We start from the raw sequence: 19,025 nt of genomic DNA on the forward strand, positions 1-19,025 counted from the left end.
GCTATTTTGCAGAGGCACCGTACCTGCGTCCGGCGCTCAGCGACGCCCAAGACGATTGTGATTGCTTTAAAGAAATGCCAATAAACTAGAGCATGTTTTTCTTCTACTCTGGAATGCAGTGTAGACTAGCCAGACCCTCCTCGGAAGCGCTGGAGAGATACTGTCAGGCAATGTGAGAATATAGCCAGTTGTAACACCTGCTTATAAAAGCCAATAGGGGTGTACGATTCACGGGTTGTACGAGGCAATCCAATTTTTAGGCTCACAATTTGATTCAATGTTGATTGAAACAAACAATAAAAAATATGAATCTATTTTAGAGCTTGAATTGCGATTCGAATACAAATAGATTTTTTTTTGCCCACCCCTAAAAGCCAACTCTTTCTTTCTTCTGGGCATGTGCGAGAACTGAACTTGAAGGTACCAATAGTGTTTTGATGTATAACGGTGTGCTCTTTGGAACAGCTGTCTTCAGGAAAACGTCTTCTACACACCTGACTACACGACTTGGCATCATAGGCATCAGAGTTTCTCTCGAAAGATTAGAGTGACATTGAAACAGTAACATTCATTTAGCTTACTTCGTCATGGCCACTTCCTCAGAAAACAAGACGTAAGGAGTGGGAATCTTTTTAATGAAATCCAGACAGGCAGAGTGGTGATTGTAAAATGCTTCCCCTGGGTGACTCTCAGCACTTTGCCTGAATCCTCTAGCCTCTCAGTGGTATGTACATGACATTTCATTCTAACTACGCAAATTACAATCCGTGTCAGCAAAGAGAGAAAAAAGACCCAGAGCACTAAGTTGATCCGACGTTATTAGATATCTGGTATCAAGTGATATCTTTTGGTAGTGGTAAATGTTTTGTCATCAGGCTGCTTCTAAACAAATTGTTGTTCTTAAGTTATGATTTAGTGAAAAAAAAGTTAATGAACTTACTGCTTGGGAATCTCTGAGTAGCTTGTGTTGCTGAGGTGGCTAATGAGTCCCAAATCTGTCAGCTAATGGTTAATCATTTACAATTAGATTTTTTTTTCCCAAGGAAAGATAATGTTTTATTGTTACTTTAAAGCTCAATTTGTGCCCAGGAAGAATACATGATGCGTTGTTTTCCATGCTGTTTTCTTGCTGCCAAGTAATGCACATTGTGTGTATTAATATGCATGCAGGGAGTATGAAAGACCTTTTATTTATTAAAATCATTCAACGCAATGTGCATGGCTTTAAACTGCACTTGAATTTATTCTCACCTTCAAAAGACCCACACACTTTGTTTTGATTTTACAGGCATTTGTAGTGTTGATATGAGCCCCTGAAGGAAACATTGGATAAATTGCTTCAATATTGTCTTTTGAGCAAGAGTTTTGTTAATGTAAAATTTAGTTTGACAACCGAGAAGAATAAACATAATGCTGTCATTTAGGATACTTGAGGGTAGATACTCAAAAGAAGTTATTTTGGTAGTTTTCATTGACCATTTTCAATGACATTCCTCTATATTTGTGCATAGTATAAACTAGAGATATTTTTGATACCAGTTTTTCTTTCCCGATACTGATTTCAATACGTGAACTTGCGTGTCGGTCGATACAGAGTACCGATCTGATACCGGTGAGTTATGTTTCTTCTAACCCGGTCTGGATTTGATATGATTTATTATTTGTGATATGACGTTGCCAGACTTTTCGTCCGATTATCGGTTTAGTGTGTCACGGCCATCAAAGGACATTTCCTGCACAAAATGAACCTGGGGTTTAATAACGCATAGGTACAGAGTCAACCGTTCTCTGGGATTTGTTTTCATGCTAAATGGATGTGACCAGTTTTAGCGGAACCGCTAATTAGCTTTTAACGCTAGTAGGCGGGGAACTGGTAAAGTAAAAAGGCTTAAATAGCACCACACTTCCACAGTAGCATAATGAGGACCCCTACTTGTAAACCAAAGCATTTTGAACCGTGTAAAGACAATTTATGAAAAAGTTTATAAAGACTGTACCGTTGGCATATACAGGCAGACACCATCTTGGGAAAACAGTCCCAAAACAGTTTGTGGTTCAACTGGTCATAACTGTTTTCCCAAGGTGGCGTCTGCTTGTATACGCGAACAGTACAGTCTTTATAAACTATCTTTTTAATAAACTCACTGTACTCTACAAAGGTCTCAATGCTTTGGTTTACATATAGGGGCCCTCATTATGCTGCCGTGGAAGTGGGGTGCTAGTTTGAGTCTTGTTAGTGCTATAGAAATAGCGATTATTTTATTTGTTTATTTACCAGTTCCTCAACTACCAGCGTTACAAGCCAGTAAGCGGTTTAACTGGTCACATTCGATTAGCATGAAAATCCCCGAGAACGATCGACTGGGTTATTAACCCCTAGGTTCACTTTGCGCCGGATGTCCTTCAAAGGGAATATTTAGCTCTACTCTCAAGAATAATAATGTGTTTTAATAAAATATAAAATATTCTTGAAGGGGAAAACAACGTAAACTTTCTTTAAGAAGCCGCAGTTTACCCTGTGTTGTATTCTTTAGTTGGGGTGAAATAGTTGTTCAGGATTCCTAGCTGTAGAAATAGTTTATTTGGAGCTTAATACAGCAGGTTTGAAAGTGTTGTTAAAGGCTCAGTTTTGGTTGGAGAGCTCTGTCAGAATTGATTTCCTGCCTGTTATGTAACTGCTACGCTACAACAACCCTGTTCTAAAATTCTTCCTCAGAGAAACTCTGTATTGAAGTGTAGCTCAAACCTTTTAATAGACCCAATTTTAGCTCCAACTTATTATTATTTTACGCATTTTGTCTTGTTTCCATGGCAAAGCGCCTGGGAAGAAGCAGAGGAGCTGCTAACGGTTGTCTTGGATACAACAGTTTTCCCTTGTAAAGTAATGGGAGGAGCTGAACCTGTGGGAGCACAGGGTTATTTTTAGGCCTGACGCCGTCCTGCATGTGTGGATTAAGACTTGCTTGCTGATGCGTATGTGTGCATGTTTACAGGCTTTTATGCAGCCTCACTGTGGAACACCTTAAGGTGTTTTACACATACATACAAACACCGGGGCCACCACTTGTGTCATTGTTCCACATAGATCTTCGGATGCAGGCTAGAATGAAATGAAGCTCAATCACTACTGGAGATCCTTGCTGATAGAGAAATGGGAGTGATTAAATCATTTACAACAGACTGGTACAGCTTCACGTGAGAGTGTAGGCTTGCAGACAAAATCCTTCAAGAGCAAAGAAAAGCAATTTAAGCAAAAAATATACATATAGCAATATAAATAGTAGAACTAAATTTGAAAGACCATCCAATCTCATCTTGAAAAATAATTTAAAGCTGGCTGTATTACTTATTTATACGTATTTTCAAGACCAATGGAAGACAGTTGGAATGAGATATAAACACAAACACACACACACACAGAGCTGGCCTATTGTTTTAAGAGATTGACAGTGTAGACATGATGGCAGGTCTGCACATATGATGTCACAGCAGCTGTGCTTTTAAGCTGCTCTCTTCCTGCAATACAATGTGGCAGATGGAGATTTGTGTATGTGTGTTTGTAAGTTGACTAATAGAGAGAGAGAGAGAGAGAGAGAGAGAGAGAGTGGGAAAATAAGTCAGTACAGAGATAGTTCAGATAGACTAGATATACTGTTAATAGACACAGACTGACAATTTGCACAAGTTCAGGGTCTTTTCCATTTGCAGCAAAAAGAAAGATGCCCAGTTTGACCTTGTTGAAGGATCTTTTATTTACAAACTGTTTAAATGGTAGTATATAGGACATTTATTTAATGATTGACTGTAGGGATTGATTACTGGTAGCGACTCTTAGAAGACATCCAAGCATTTCTGCAAGAAATGCCGCCAATTACCAAGTAATGCAACCACTGGTGATGACTGCACCATCATTAGGCATTGGCCAATTATTCCCCATCAGTAATAGAGAATAAGAATGAGGGAGGATGGCAGATCCAGAGAGCAGAGAACATCCTGCCCACCCCAACCCTCTTTCCTCCCAATCTCTCTCTAGTGTGTCAGCCCAGCTCTAGGACGGCCAAGCTCTGCTACAATCGGCTTTGACTTCTTGGAGGCTGCGTGGCCTCTGCATACTTTTACCAACCTCTGTCGTTTCACAGTGCAAACACGGGATTCCATGGATAAGCCTGGGGGACTGGCATGTGCTAATAAGCACCTGATCCGCATTGATCAGGGTTTTGCAATAGAGCTTGGTCCCTCAGCATCTAGGCATGTGCTTCAATGTCACAGCCACACACACACACACACACACACACACACACAAAATTCATGCATTTTGAGAAAGGCACTTGGATTTTGACATGCAACAGCTTTTTTCTTTGAGTCAGTTACACTGAGTTTAGTTTGTTATTGCATTTTTTTTATGTAATGTCCTTGGGTTAGGAGAAACAGATTTATTACATAAGGCAAAGTGAGCCAAACCCCATGAAGGATCAAACATATGGCAGAATAAACTAGGTTATTGCAAGGATTAATGGGTAGATAATGGTTTTATTATTATTTTAAATTTACCTAACATGTCAATAGAAGACTATCAAATATCTTAAAATGGATTATTTCAGAAAACAATAATACAGGTGTCCCAGATAACTTCCAGAATTTCAGTCCCAATGCATCCCCAGGCTCCCCATATTGGGGATTATAAGTGAAATATGCCCTTCTCCAGTTGATCTAAGAATCAAATGAATAGAATTGTGTATACCATGGAGCTTGAAGCCATTTTCATATTTCATATTAATGAAAAAGTCACCCTGTAAGCCAGTGAGTTTAGAAACGTTAGCTGCTCTAGTAAAAGAGGAATGTAAATTCTATCTGAAGGAAGACATATTTATTCAGTTTCTTAAATAATGTTGGGGGCCAGACAGAAAGCATTTGGAGTGGGGCACCCCCATTTGGTCAGTTCCTTCAATGCTGGAATGGTTTGTGAAGATGCTTTACCACTCCAAATCTTATCAATGATGATGAGGCTGGAATTATATAGATTTTTATGTTATTACATGCAGATATTCACATGCATAAATCCTTTTGCATAATATATTATTGATGATTGTTCTGCCTGGGCAACAACAGTTTTTGACCATTCATCCCAATAAAGCATATGGAATTCAATTTAAATCTATGGTAATGTAACTGGGTTTTGGCCACCACAGCCCTGTTTCCACCATGAATAGCTATTGTCATGGCAACCAGGAAATAGCTTCTCCCTCACCATTGGTCTTGTTTGCTCCCTCCCTCCCTCCTCAACCCTCTTCTGTTTTCTTCTGTTTTTCCTCTCATGGCTGTTGATTGCCTATTCTATTTATGTTCTCCACACCCCTTCCTAACTCCTGATTGCTATTCACTTTCTGTATTTTACAGGTTCTGCATCACCGGGAAAGCTAGTTTTAAATCTAAGGATAAGAGATGCTTAGTCTCCCAGTATTCCGTTTGTGATGCTTTTTCTTGCTGCCCGATGTTAAATGGATCAATTACAATCCTCAATGAGCTTATATTAGCCGGACTGCCCACTCACTCACTCACTCACCCGCTCACTCAAGCTTTCCAACTGTTGCTGATTCCCCACAGACATGGCAGCTTAAACTGTTTGGGTGTTACCAGAGCAACTGGCTATTCTATTTATAGGTTTTAACAAAGTTAGATACCAGTTGTTGTTGTTTTTGTTGTTGTCGTCACTTCCTATACGTCAAGTGCAGACTTGAGTAGCGCATGCTCAGATTTTAAACGGTTTTACGGCATAACGTGTTACACTGATATTTGTGAAATCTATGAAATAATAAGCTTTTATCATTACAAACAATAACAGAAGATTGAAAGCATTTCAAAAACGTTTTAGCTATCTATGATTGTTTGATTGCAAATGTTAACTCAAAACTAACAACCTTTGTTGTGTTTGATTGCTATCTTGTAGCCAGCAGTGAACAAACTTTATGAAGTAGGTCCATTTTTACTGTATTGACATTACAGATGTCTCTTGTTAGCATCTTGTATGTCACAGCTTCACTTGGGCATGACTCAAATCTTCACTTGACTTTCATCAGGGAGTGACAGTTGTTGTTGTTGTGCTTGTTTAGATTAAAAAGAATTCGCTGTGCACATAAGTAAGCCAGTTGACTGATATTATGGCAGAAAAGGATTTGTTTTCTTGGTCGTGGCTCAATTTAGACTTCCACAGATCCCTGTGTGTTGAAGTTAAAGGGCCTCAACCTGACAGTTCATCACAACGAAACAATCGCTTGTTTTTAAAAGCATAACAAAACATAACAACATGTGCAAAAACTTTGGTTTGTGGGAAATAGTCATGTTAGACATCTGCTCTTCATAGAAGTTCTTTATAGGGGTGTAATCCTCCTTCCCTTGTTTGAACTTAATTCAACCTCAGTGGTCTAATAATTAAGGGGTTTTGCAGTCATATTTTCAAAACTTAATACTTTAATAGTGTTTTCAATGCATCTCCCTTCTCTCTCTTGCTCTGCTCTTTCATTGCAGTTGACAATACAAGTTTTTTGGAGGATACTGAGAGGAACCACTTCTTAAAATGCCCGTGGCAACATCCAGCTCTGACTCTGGTAAGTGGCGTGTGCGTGTGCGTGTGCGTGTGCGTGAGTGTGTGTGTGTGTGTGTGTGTGTGTGCGCGCGATGACAGAGGTATTGAGAGAGAGAGACAAGAGGGAGGAGATACTGAGCGGTTTGTGGTTATTCACATCACTCAGGACATGTATCTCATCTCCAGAGTTCTAATGTGACTTAATGAGCTGGCTAATGGAGCGCTAAAACTCCAGCCTTAGATCGGTCATGCCTCGAAGGATTTGATGTTGTATCCTACGCTGCCCTCTTCTCATGCACACATTCACGTCATATATGTGTGGCCCTTAGTACAAATGCAGACGAGTGCATACACGAACATGCACACACTTGCAAACAAATTACTTTTATTATGGATTGATGACCAATGATGACTGAAATAGTATGGTGTGAAGTGATTTGCAGTCAAGTTTTGAGTGTCTTTCATGGGTCAAAGTTATTTTGGCAATCATATTTAAAAAAATAAAAAAAGTTTGTTTGATGAAGGCAGTTTGTTTTCTATGAACTGATTCTCATTTGATAGTTCATTTAATGTAAACATACAGTTTGATACTACTTCAAGGCTGCTGTGAAAGATTGAATTTAAAGTTAAGATGTGCACTCTAGTCTGGCACTGACTGCAGGAGTAAATAACTGAAAACATGCCTTAAACAGTGGCCTACTGTATGTCTTGCACTGGATCCCAGGCCTTCTTGACTGGTGGATTCCAAAAAAATGACGTCACTAACTTGCAACAAATGCTTATACAGATTATACACTTGTGCAAAGGTTTCCACAGAATTGCTGGACTCCAGATCAAATTGATGGTGTCTTTTGTTGGCAATGTATCAAATTGAATTTTTGGATGTTTACCATGGCATTGATATCAAAGTTGATAATGTAGTACTGTGACAGCAGTTGAATTATATTTCACATTAGTCTCTAAACTGGCACACAGCCATACTTCCATGCATTTCCTCTTTACTCAGTGTTAGGGGCACTTGATCCAGATGCATAAAAAATTGAAAAGCCACTGCCAGATGTCTGGGAAATAAAGACTCTTAGTATATTGAGGACCAAATCTTGAACTCAAAGCTTTATAGTGTTTTAACATGTGGCTACAAATTGCAGAAGTCAGCTGTCAGAAGGAGAAAAGCAGTTCTGCTGAGAATCAAAATGTTTGTGGAGTTTCTTGTTTGTAATGGGCTGTCAGTCAGTCTTGATTTGTACACCAACCGAGGGCGGAATCTAGATGACTGGCATTTTTAGTAAAACAAAATAAATTGTTCCTCCCAACCAATTCATGTCTTTTTTTAAATTTTATAAGCAGAATTGTCAAGAAGGCTATTTTACGCGCAGGCTTGGAGAAGGGTTAGTGTAAGGTCAGTTTTGATTTTTAAACTATAAGATATTTATTATCTCCTGTCAGCAAAGTAACTCGATATATGAGCAAAAAGCGCACATTTCCCAAAAAGTGCCCTTCACTAACTGCCTGTGCAAGACTGGCTGTTTTTGTACCTGTCTGTGATGTCAGTGGAGTGTCATCACTCATATGCGTCAGCTCCTCACGCACCACCTCCTTGACCGATCCTCCTCCCTATTTTGCCCAGTTAACCCCACAGGGAAAACTGGAAGGAAAATAGTCCTGCCTCCTTTTCTCCTAGAGAAAGCATCATACTTCCCTCCCTCCCCCCCACCCTATCCCCCCAAGCCCCCACCTACCCTCTTTGCTCATGCACACACAACACTCTCTCGTCTCCATTCATTCATGCAGAGGAGAAGACGCTCAGCTAGGCATAGCTTATACACATTCACGTCAAGAGCAGGTGGAGAGGTAGGAAAGCGCGAGTTGCTGCTTTGCCAGAACAGGAGAGAATCAGAGACATATAAGGAGAGGAAGAGAAAGAGATCTCTCTGCCTCAAATACAGTATTGGGTGTGTTACTGTGAGTGTGTAGTGCACAGAGAAGTGTTATTCACCATGGCTGGCAGCCTGTTTGGAAGGCTCTCCCTGGAGGAAGGGGACTCAGCCAACTCCCTGGAGGGCCTGGAAATCAAGCTCGGGGGAGAAGGTAAGAACACAGGTTTCTACCTGCTGGGTGTGTGAGGGATGCAGGATGGTTTGAAAAACAGATTACTTGTGCAACTAGGTGTCTTTCTCACAGGTTAGGAAAGATATGCTGGACAGAAACGGTGGTGAATCTGAGAAGGTTGAATCACTGTTGTATGCAACTTAGCAGGCGGCATTATGCTTATTGATGGTTGAGGGTTACTGGGTGTTTAAAATTCGCATTGCACCTACTTATAGTGTGCTGGTTCAAACCTCCAGAGTGTGATGAAGATGTCCAGAGACAGATTGGGACCCAGGGCAGCATGTGATGTACAGGCATCTGAGACAGCAGACTACAAAGACAGGGAGGTGCACTGAAAACATGCCAAATTTTCTTTTACTTATTATAGAGTGAGAAGCCTTATTGTAAACTGAGCGCAATAAAGAGTGAGAGACAGAGGAATGCACTTTGAGATGTGTAAAGAAAGTAAGAAGATAAGTTGATAAAACCGGAATAACCTATGTAAACACAGTGTATTTAGTTTATTGAATCTGCACAAATAATCGTTGCTCACACTGCATGGAATAGGAGTTACTATACATTCCATTCATTATTGATGGAAGTCATTAATACTGCATGGCGTTGCAAAGTACACAGTAATAGGTTATTAGTCCATATCTATTTATGCACTGCTGTGTGCTTCAACTATGTGATGTTGTCATGCTAAATCCGGCATCATATTAGATGTCACACAGTATACCATGTGACAAGATATTCTCTGCTTTGTAATGTTGCTTTACAAGAGAGCAGTGACAGACATAATGAATCACATTTTCAGTCAAAGCATTCACATCCTGTCTATCAGTTCAGAAGGCGCGTGTGTGTGTGTGTGTTTGTGTGTGTGTGAGAAAGAGACAGAGACCTCCAGTGCATTGTACATTCATGGTGAGTAGGTAGGGGGGTCATTCATATGCAACGGTGTTCTGATAAGAGACAGCACGCTTGAAAGTGTCAAACTTGACAACCTTCAAATAACTCTATGGCTCTCAATTTCACTCCCTACACACACACACACACACACACACACACACACTCACACTCTTCCAACCAACCCTCCCACTTTTGGAGGAATATTCTGTGTGCTAACTAGACTTATGAAGCTGTGTTCAAACATAGATGATGGATCATTGAGTACAGTTTGGTAGTAGGATTAGGCTGTCAAAGATAATCGCCGGGATTCAAGAGAAAGGGACAATTTAATTTGGTTCTGGCTGAGGGTGTTTGATAATGTGGTGACACTGGCAATTATTTCATCCGTATCCCACCCTGATATCCCCCATCTCTGTTTGCTCTTTCATTAACTGCTGCGAGGAAAGTAGATGCACAGTCAAAGTCGACGGCAAGTTCAGTCGATAGTCTTGTTTGTGCTAGTTTCTCCAAAAACTTCACATGAAATGATCTCTTGCCCGACTCTCTGTGTCCACGGGCTGAGGTGTAATGTGCGCTGCTGTCCATTTGCAAAATGTCAACAAATATCACAAGTGTTGTCTCCAGTGGTGACCTTCAGCTCGCACCCATATCATGCCAGCCGCGAATAAGCATCACCATGGCAATGGGATGGCTTAAATGGCAACTTTAAAGTCCCCCATCCTGCTGATTAGCTATCCAAAAGGGAAGAGGTCAGAGATAGTGTTGGCCCTGAAGACGTTGCCAAATGATCAACAGTGTGTGGGATTTCTGGTTTGTCACTGGCCTAGCCAACATTTACGTGGATGTTTTTAAAAATTGGGTTTTCCCTTCATTCATTCTCAAAGATATCCCGTCCACACATGCACTGTTAAAAAAACCTTCCACATGAAAACGCAAAAACACAACGCTGTCAAGAGCATGCCAAGCCAACAAGCGGTGATATAACCCCAGTCGCAGAAAGAGGAAGAAGATGTTGGCCGATCAGACGTCTAAAAGCTGTTATCGGAAGACTACCCAACAACTAGAAGTCCAATGGTACTGTCTGAGAGCTGTGCATTGGCGGCAGGGTCTGTGTTGTGGCAGCGTTGGATAATGTAGAAGTGACCACTCTAGCACATTCTGACGCCTCTGTTCGAGAAAACCATGAAAGAGTAACTTTACATGTATGTATAAACATTTAAAAAGTCCTGCTTTACTATTTTGTATCTTCTATTGCAAGAAATGTCGCCTTATTTTTGAGCCTGACAAAAAAGATAAAATGCACACTCTGACATTACAAACCTATGTTTTCTAGGCCCTAAACATCCATTGTACAGGGGATTTAAATAATTTTGGCTGATTTGAAGTTTTCAAAGGACTGTGTGTGCGTGCACACAATGTAGATGATTGCTTCTCACTCTCAAACTCCTTTCGAGTTAGCTTTGTTGAAAATTACCTCAATCATTCTCATGCTGTGTTCACATCATGTTATTTTGAACGTAATTACAACAACTGCGTCCAAAAAAAAACCATTCATGTCAGCCTTTTGAGTTGTAATTTCAAATCGTAAACATCAAGAATTATGGCGACAATATCTCCTACTTGAAAAAAAGTTTTGATTCTATTTGATTAAGTTACTTTAAAAGAGGCTATAAAACTTTTGTTTTTATCTGTAAGTTGTTAACAATCTGCTTCACATATCTAAGACTGCTTACTAAGTATTCTTTTCATTCTGCCAACTTCTCATTCTGCCGTGAATGCCTTAGGATTAGCACGAAGAGTTTGTTGACCTCACATAATTCCCAACATAGCTTCACCAAACTTCAACCTGAGGTGAGGACTAATTAGCCACGAGGCCCTTTCAGTATTGAGGTTGCAGAGAGAACACTTCTATGTTTGTCTGTTTTAGTTATTATACCGTAGCTCCGAATGCCACCACATTTTTAATTAACCATCAACAGATCAAGCTTATTAAAAGTTGTATAAAGTATGTCCATATCTTAATTAATTTTCAAGTTTTTGACAAATGAACTTCGAAAGGGGCGTGGCTCTGGACATAAATGGACAAAAATTAGCAAACGTAAGGCCATTCATCCAAAAATCACAGGGTATGTTCAGATAAGTGCCCTAAATCTACCCAGACTGTTTTATATACATAGGCCACTAGGGGTCACTACTTGGGCAAGAAAGGTGATTGGTGTTACACACATTTTACTATAAATCACATATTCATTGTCCAATCATCACAAGTCTCTCAGGATATGTCATCATAAGTAACTGGATCACGCCCTGAAAGTTTCATTCAAATTAGGGGCCCTTTAAATGCACAATAACTGGACGTGGAATGACGCAAATCAAGGTTTGAGCTTGGAATCGCAGCTTTCAGCTTCATTAGCAAGTGTTTTTGTGTTGGTCATCTGCTTTTCTCAAATTGACGTGAGCTGGACTGAGCTACATATCACACTGAATTGAAAATAAATGTTTTTGACAATCAGTGGGCAGTTTAAAGAAAGTGCTCTGTTTGCCCAATTGTTACAAAACCTGCAGAATATGTTTTATAACGACATTGGACCACATGAAATTACTTTAAAGTTGCTATTGAGAAAAAAGGTTTGAACCCGCAAATCAATACTTATTTATTATTATTATGTATTTTATTTTTATTATTATTATATTGACTTATCTTCCAATCTAATTTTCTGATGAGATGAGGATAGCTGTTGACGGCAAGCCTGTACAAGTTGCACACACACACACACACGCAAATTTACCACAACTACATTTCACAATTGATGAGCCCACACATGCTTCACACAGTGTTCTCTGAACCTGTCATGATGAGCTTGTCTTTTCAGTGATGAGGAGGCTGTGCACTGATACACCAGAGCAGTAGTCACATTTTAACTTTAACTAGTTGTATTCTCTGTGCTCAGTACAAAATGTTTCAGACTGATTGTACTCTGCAAGGACATTGTGGAAAGAATCATGCCACATACCATAAGGACAATAAGGACAAACTAATCATATACTTACTGTATAATAAATAAATGATTAATCGGCTCTGGTACACATGGAACATACTCTAATCCAATATAATTCTCCAGCACTTTCTTAGACATTTATCTTGCGCTACCTGAGGGATTGATAGTAATTATATTGTGCTGGAGAGCAGGAAGCAGAATCAAATCTAATAGCAACCTTAAAGTATTTATTAAATACTTTCTTCAGACATCATTAAATACTATTTAATGCTGTCTGTCAAAGCCTGAGAGTATTTTATTACATAGTAGTGACTTTTGGAAATTTTAAAATACTTTGTGTCATCTGCAACATGCTCTTTTTCTGTCATTTTAAAGGGTAAGACTGCAGAGACTTCCAAGTGTTCCCAGAAAAACAATTAGAATATAAATGGGTTTTTGAAGAGAAAGCTGCTCAGAAATCTGTCTGTGTTTTCACAGGACAAAGCAGGTGTTATTGCCGCGGAGTCACTCTGCACACTGAAAAGCTTAATGTTGACCTTACCCATTGAAAATTCCCTGATTAATCACCAGCAGTTCTTTGCTGCGACAGACTTTCAATGTTCTTCTCTGTGTAATTTTGGCTATACAATGAATTTTAAGTCCGTTTTCCAAACTGAAATATGTTTTGTATTGGGAACACGATGATGCATTTTGGGCACTCCTGAATATATTGCTCCACATGGTGTGTTGAAAAGCCTTTCTAAACCACAACCTTTTTGTGGTATTTTTGTTATGAATAGTTGAGCTAATCATGTTTGAGCATTCGTGAAAATAAATCAAAGCATTTAAAGTGTACACATGAATTGTATACACCCAATTTATTTTTCAAGGTTGCAGTCAAACAGATCTTCATCGAAGCAAGAAACAAGCCAAACACTCTGTAGAGTACATACTGTAAAGTCTGCTGCAGGGGGAAGAGGAGTCGCCAACTATCCCTTAACACTCCTTAGGTGTGACGCATGTTTTTTGAAGCAAAACATCAAATTATTGTTCAGGTTTTACAGGGCTTTGTAGCGAGTATCAGCTTATTGTTTTTGGATTTACTCTCACAGCTCTCTGCCGCAGCAGTTTCCTACACAACACTACCTGCACAGCACCAAACAGAAAGACACAGTTGGCGACTAGCATCTAAAGAGTTCCTCAGGAGTTGGTGGAAACCAAACATAGACTATTGTGCTCATTTAGGGTCCGCAAATTACCTGTTGATCTGTAATGGGACTTTCACTTACACTGATTCGTCTGGGTAGAGCATACACTACATCTGCATTTTAAGAGTTTCTTTACCTCAATGAATATCAGCATGCCAGACTGTTTTGATTGCCAAAAATAAAAAATAGAACAAGTCAGCTGCACACTGTACTCCTTTTGTGTTTACGTCCCCATGAGGATTTTGCATGGAGAAACGGCAACAAAACCCCGTCTCCCACATCTCTTTCTCCGTGTTCTACCCTCCCTCAGCTCCCCTCTCCATCCCCTCTTCATCCTCTCTGCGATTCCCTCACCGCCGCTCCATAGCAACAGAACAACCCTTGCTAAGTGCTGGCTAAGGGGTTCATGTTCACCTGCTGTGCTCTTACCACAAACAGTAACAGCCCAGATTGTTTGGCTGCCTCCATGACATTGAGTTTAATTGTGTGTTTGTGAAGGGGAAGTTGCGTTCGGACAAGACTTTAAGAGACAAAAGCACCTTTTTATACAAGGTTCCTTGAGATTACACATCCTCTGCTGTGACCATGGCAAGGAAGCTCTTTTTCTTGCTACCTTTGTTGAGATTTTATGCAGGAGGCTACCACAGTTGGTTAATATTTGTAATTGACAAAAAACCCTATTTATCTGGTGTTTAATTTTTAAACTGAATACATCATCACCACATTTTGTTGGATTCCTTTAATGTAATTTTTCTTCTCTAGTAAACTTTTGAATACACTTTTTCAGTCTCTTGGGAACTTTGGATTTTTGTCATTATTTATTTGCTCTACTAGGAGTCCTCTTTCAGTACTTTTCCTCTTAAATCTAGTAGTCGCACTGTGGTAAAATACTGTAAAAACAAGACCACCTCAAGCATGAAAAGGGCTTTAACAAGCCCTGGAGTAGCACGTGGCGTACATGTTGCTTTTCCAGTCTGTCTGCACACCTGGGTCCCTTTTTGTGCTTATAATCCCTCACCTGCTAAATGGAGTTCTGTAATGGAATCAAGTTACAGTGTGTAGTATGGGGAATTTAGATTCACTGGGGCGATAAATTACTGTCTTCTAGCTTGTTAAAGCTCAGAGGATGAGTATATTATTAGGCAAATGTCTACATGCAAGTTTGATATTGATATGAGACATGTGCAGTTTTATATGAAGTTGATGCGAGAGGGGATGGCTTTGACAGCAGTGGTATACAAGATGAAATACTCCACCTGAATGCTAAAAAGAGTTATTTTCAAAACAAAGTTGCAATTAGAAAAACAGGAAACAAATACTGTATTTTTATCTGACATTCAGACCTCTTCCTCTCTGAACCTTTGACCTGCAGCACCTTTCCTCTGTTGTCTTTGCTTTGATGCTTGCCAGTGAAAATAAGGAAAGAGACCCTATTTATCTGAATATAAAGAGAGAAGAAAGGCAAAGAGACCCAAGAAGGAGGACAAGTTGGATTTTTAATGATCTCGATGAATAATTGAACAACCCCAAGCATAATTGGCACTGGAAAAAATGGCTATTGTTCCCCAGTTCCTTTCACACCTTCTCTGTAGTCCTCTGCGACTTCCAAGCCATGACAATATCCCAGAATATGTAAACGCCAAGTCAAGACTATTGCTGATGTTTTTGTTCAACATCCTTGATGCACTGTAGAGAATCAGTCAATTTAATCAGATCTTTATGTCTGATTAGGACTGGAGTGAAAGTGACGTGATCATGATTAGTGACGTTACATTACTTAGTGATTAGTAATGTAAATGTATTAAGGCAGCATGAGCATGTGAGAGAAAGTTATAAAAAGAGAGAGAAAAGGAGAAAAGGAGAGTTAACTCCCAATACGTCTAGGTGAAGCAGAGACAAGCTAACATCGGAAAAAGTGCCGATGTGGCAACAGCGGCGGCATACAGTTGCAGTGATTAAAGAGAATTATGCAGGACCTGTAAGCCAAGCCTGCTGGTCTGCCAGGTGCAAATCTGGCAACTTTCCTGCTTGAGCAGAGCCGGTATTCCAGGGAAAATAGAAGAAAAAAAAGACTTTGTTGTGGAAGACTCATGTAATTGTTTATTTAATTTACTCATCAAATTATTCAGAAAGAGGGCAGGGGGACTCTGTAATCATTAAGGTTGTCTTTCTCTTGCCCGTAATGGCTTTCGGCCTTTGAATCTGAGTGAAAGCAAAAATTAGTTTTTATGACTGTTGTTACATGAATATACAGTAAATGTGCATGTAAAAATACTTTAAAGACACTTCAGAAGAAGACCAAAATAGTTTTCGGCTCATTCTCAAAATATCTATTACCTCATCACTGGTCTTTAAGCATCTTAACAAACCAAACCTTCCACTTTGCTCTGCTGAGAAATAGAAACATCAATCATTCACCAGCTTTTTGACAGACCTAAGCTGCACACACACAAGCACACATCAAGTGTTGTTTTTACCTTTACTGTTACTGAAACTCTGTTGATATTGTTTCAAATGTACCCTATCCTATGTTCCCAAACCAATGTTTTCACAGCTCTCTATAGAATATCAACTGAAACTGAATTTTTGTGATAAAAGGAATCATTATAAGGGGATTAAGGAGAACATGCTCTGTTGGAGTTGATAGTGCTTGAGTCCACAATGTAATTCTGTTGTTTGTCAAAAGAGCAGCTTCAGGTTGCTCATTGATGAAACCACTGAATAAAATCAGGGTGCTCCAGGTTAGAGAGACTTATTCATGAGCCCACATAGTCACACGTCTTGTTTTTCACAAGATAAATGGTAACTATTCTGTGTGGTCTGTGGATCATTGAAAACGTTGATTACTTTCATGGCTTGATGAAGGGCAGAGTCCAGACTCAAATATCTCAAACGCTGTTGGGTGGATTTCCATGAAATGTTTGTACAGATCATAGACTGCATGGTTTAGACAGTCATTTATAATAACTATTTGATCGATCTTGACTTGTTTTCCTCTCTATGGCCATCAACAGGTTGACATCTGTGCTTTTTAGCCATGTCTACAGCTTTTGTATGGATTGCCATGAAATTTGCTTCAGGCAAACTAAACTAACTTTTCTTCAGCCTTCAGCCTCATCATCAGGTCAAAATTTGAATTTTCTAAATACTTTGGTTTATGTATAAAATACCTGTAAAACTAATAATTGTTCCCAAATGCTTCAGCTGTAGGCTACTATTTAGTGCTAATTAGCAAATGTTAGCATGCTAAAACTAACTAAGCTAGTGAAAGCAGTAAACATGATACCTTCTATACAATGCAATTGAGAGCATGTTGCCATTCTGGTATTAGCACAGCAGTGCTGTGAATAGAATAGTCTCACAGTGCTAGTATGTCCATAGACTTGTTTATTTGCTTTTGAGCCATTGTTCACTTTAAATGCATGGCTATCTGTATCAATGTACTTAACCCAATCAACCATCAGTCTCATTTTTCCTGTAATCACGCACATGGGACTTATTTTTAATATGCTATTTTGCAAGCCCGTTGCATAACTTAATATGAAGAACACTAATGCATTAAATAATGGAACAGACATTGTACCATGGAGCGTTACGATCCCAGGAAAGGAGGACCCAAACGCAGAGAAGGGCAGGCAGGCAGAAGCGGGTTAAAATAAAAAAAAGGTTTATTTGAACAAAAACAGAGTCCAGCAACAAACGAAAAACAAGGGAAAAAACAAAAACTCAAGCTCAGGGGCTGGAAAAACTCATGGGGAAGGAAAACTGCAGGGAAGCAATACAAAATAGCAACGGCCGGGACATGCCACACACCAAACAGAAAGGATCTGACACAGGACAAAGCAAGCACAAACGCTAAATACAGAGGGTAACGAGGAAACAAGGCAGGTGACAATAGAGCTGGGAAACAGGTGGAAAATATCAGGTAATCACGGAGGCGGGAAAACACAGGAAGTAGAACTAAATAAAGACAAGACAGAGACCAGACTTCAAACTAAAACAGGAAAGAGAACAAGACCGGACCAAAAAACCTTACAAAACACGCAAGACAATAAAGAACCAGGTTAAAAATAAACACAGGAAAACAGACATAAACACCAAACTATGTAATATGAGTTGTACAGTATACAGTCCCCACTTTACGTCTGCAGAGTTCTGCCATAAGGTGTGTCATACATCCATAATTATATGGAATAATACTTAGTATTTACAGATTATAACATTAGTATACTGTAGAAGAAATCAATATAATGTATACCACTAATAAGAAACAATATAAAATGGGTGCTTTTCAGGGAGGTATTACTTTACAAGAACTTGAGTCATACGCTCATTTTTTATTTTATAATGCATACTGGGTATCCTAAGTGTACTCCGTCCTGTAATTTTCTTTTGCTACGGTATAACATGTTTAAAACAAGTTTAGAGGGGCGGCCTCTATCTTGTTAGCTCCCATGTTAGCTGAGTGCTACAGCGGCTCTGGTTCGAGTCTGACCTGCGGCCCTTTGCTGTGTGTCGTTCCCTATCTCTTTCCCCATCTCTTTCCCCCTTTCATATCTATCCACTATGATAAAGCCCCAAAAAATAATCTTAAAAAATGTGAGGTCATGTAGGATTGGTGCAAAATCACCATTCAGCCTGCTTGGCAAAATTAAAAGCCAGTGTTGTATACATATTTAGCTTTAGAAACCAAGACCTCAGTGTCTGTTAAGTAAATTACAGCAGACAAATGTTCTCTGTGAATAGAAATGCCCACTCCTCTGACTGTCACGTCTGCTGTGATTAATGCCTGCTGGTAGGGGATGTCAGTGTGTAGTGCTACATGAATGCATCATATTCAATGTCAGTGGAGGATATGCTTTGAAGCTACATGTTGGCTGAACCTTGCATGAACTTCAAGGAAGTGTTGACATCACCTTGCTTCTGCTGATTGATTGATTCACATATTGATTGTTGTCTGTGGTTTAGAAGTTTGATTGAACATCTTTGAGCTGAGGCTGCATGTGCGTGCATGTATTTTCTTTATGGGTTTATCATCCATGGTGCTGCGTGAACTAGAGAAAAAAATATTTCAAAAATGCACCATTGACTCATGGTGCATTTTTGAAATATTTTTTTCTCTAGTTCACGCAGCACCATGGACTAGAGAAAAAAAATATTTCAAAAATGCACCATTGACTCATCATCCCATGGGCTCACCACCTGTGGGAGGAACCGCTGGGGTCGGGTGCGCAGCCACATGGGTGGCGGCGAAGGTCA

The 19,025-nt window shown here is 39.6% G+C and overlaps 1 protein-coding gene across 2 annotated transcripts in view; it reads left to right on the plus strand.

The window, feature by feature from the left end:
* Positions 1-19,025, plus strand: part of mpp2b (membrane protein, palmitoylated 2b (MAGUK p55 subfamily member 2)) — a 37,558-nt gene that overhangs the window by 4,043 nt on the left and 14,490 nt on the right. Inside the window, exon 2 of one of the 2 annotated variants that reach the window (XM_034859932.1) lies at positions 6,526-6,605. In XM_034859932.1, coding sequence (XP_034715823.1) covers positions 6,575-6,605 — 31 coding nt within the window. In that variant the 5' untranslated portion in view covers positions 6,526-6,574. Of the gene's footprint in view, positions 1-6,525; positions 6,606-8,333; positions 8,672-19,025 lie in introns of those variants that run through there. The other variant, XM_034859931.1, reaches the window with a different exon arrangement.

This window comes from Etheostoma cragini, chromosome 21 (genome assembly GCF_013103735.1).
Source record: "Etheostoma cragini isolate CJK2018 chromosome 21, CSU_Ecrag_1.0, whole genome shotgun sequence".
Lineage (NCBI taxonomy): Eukaryota > Metazoa > Chordata > Actinopteri > Perciformes > Percidae > Etheostoma > Etheostoma cragini.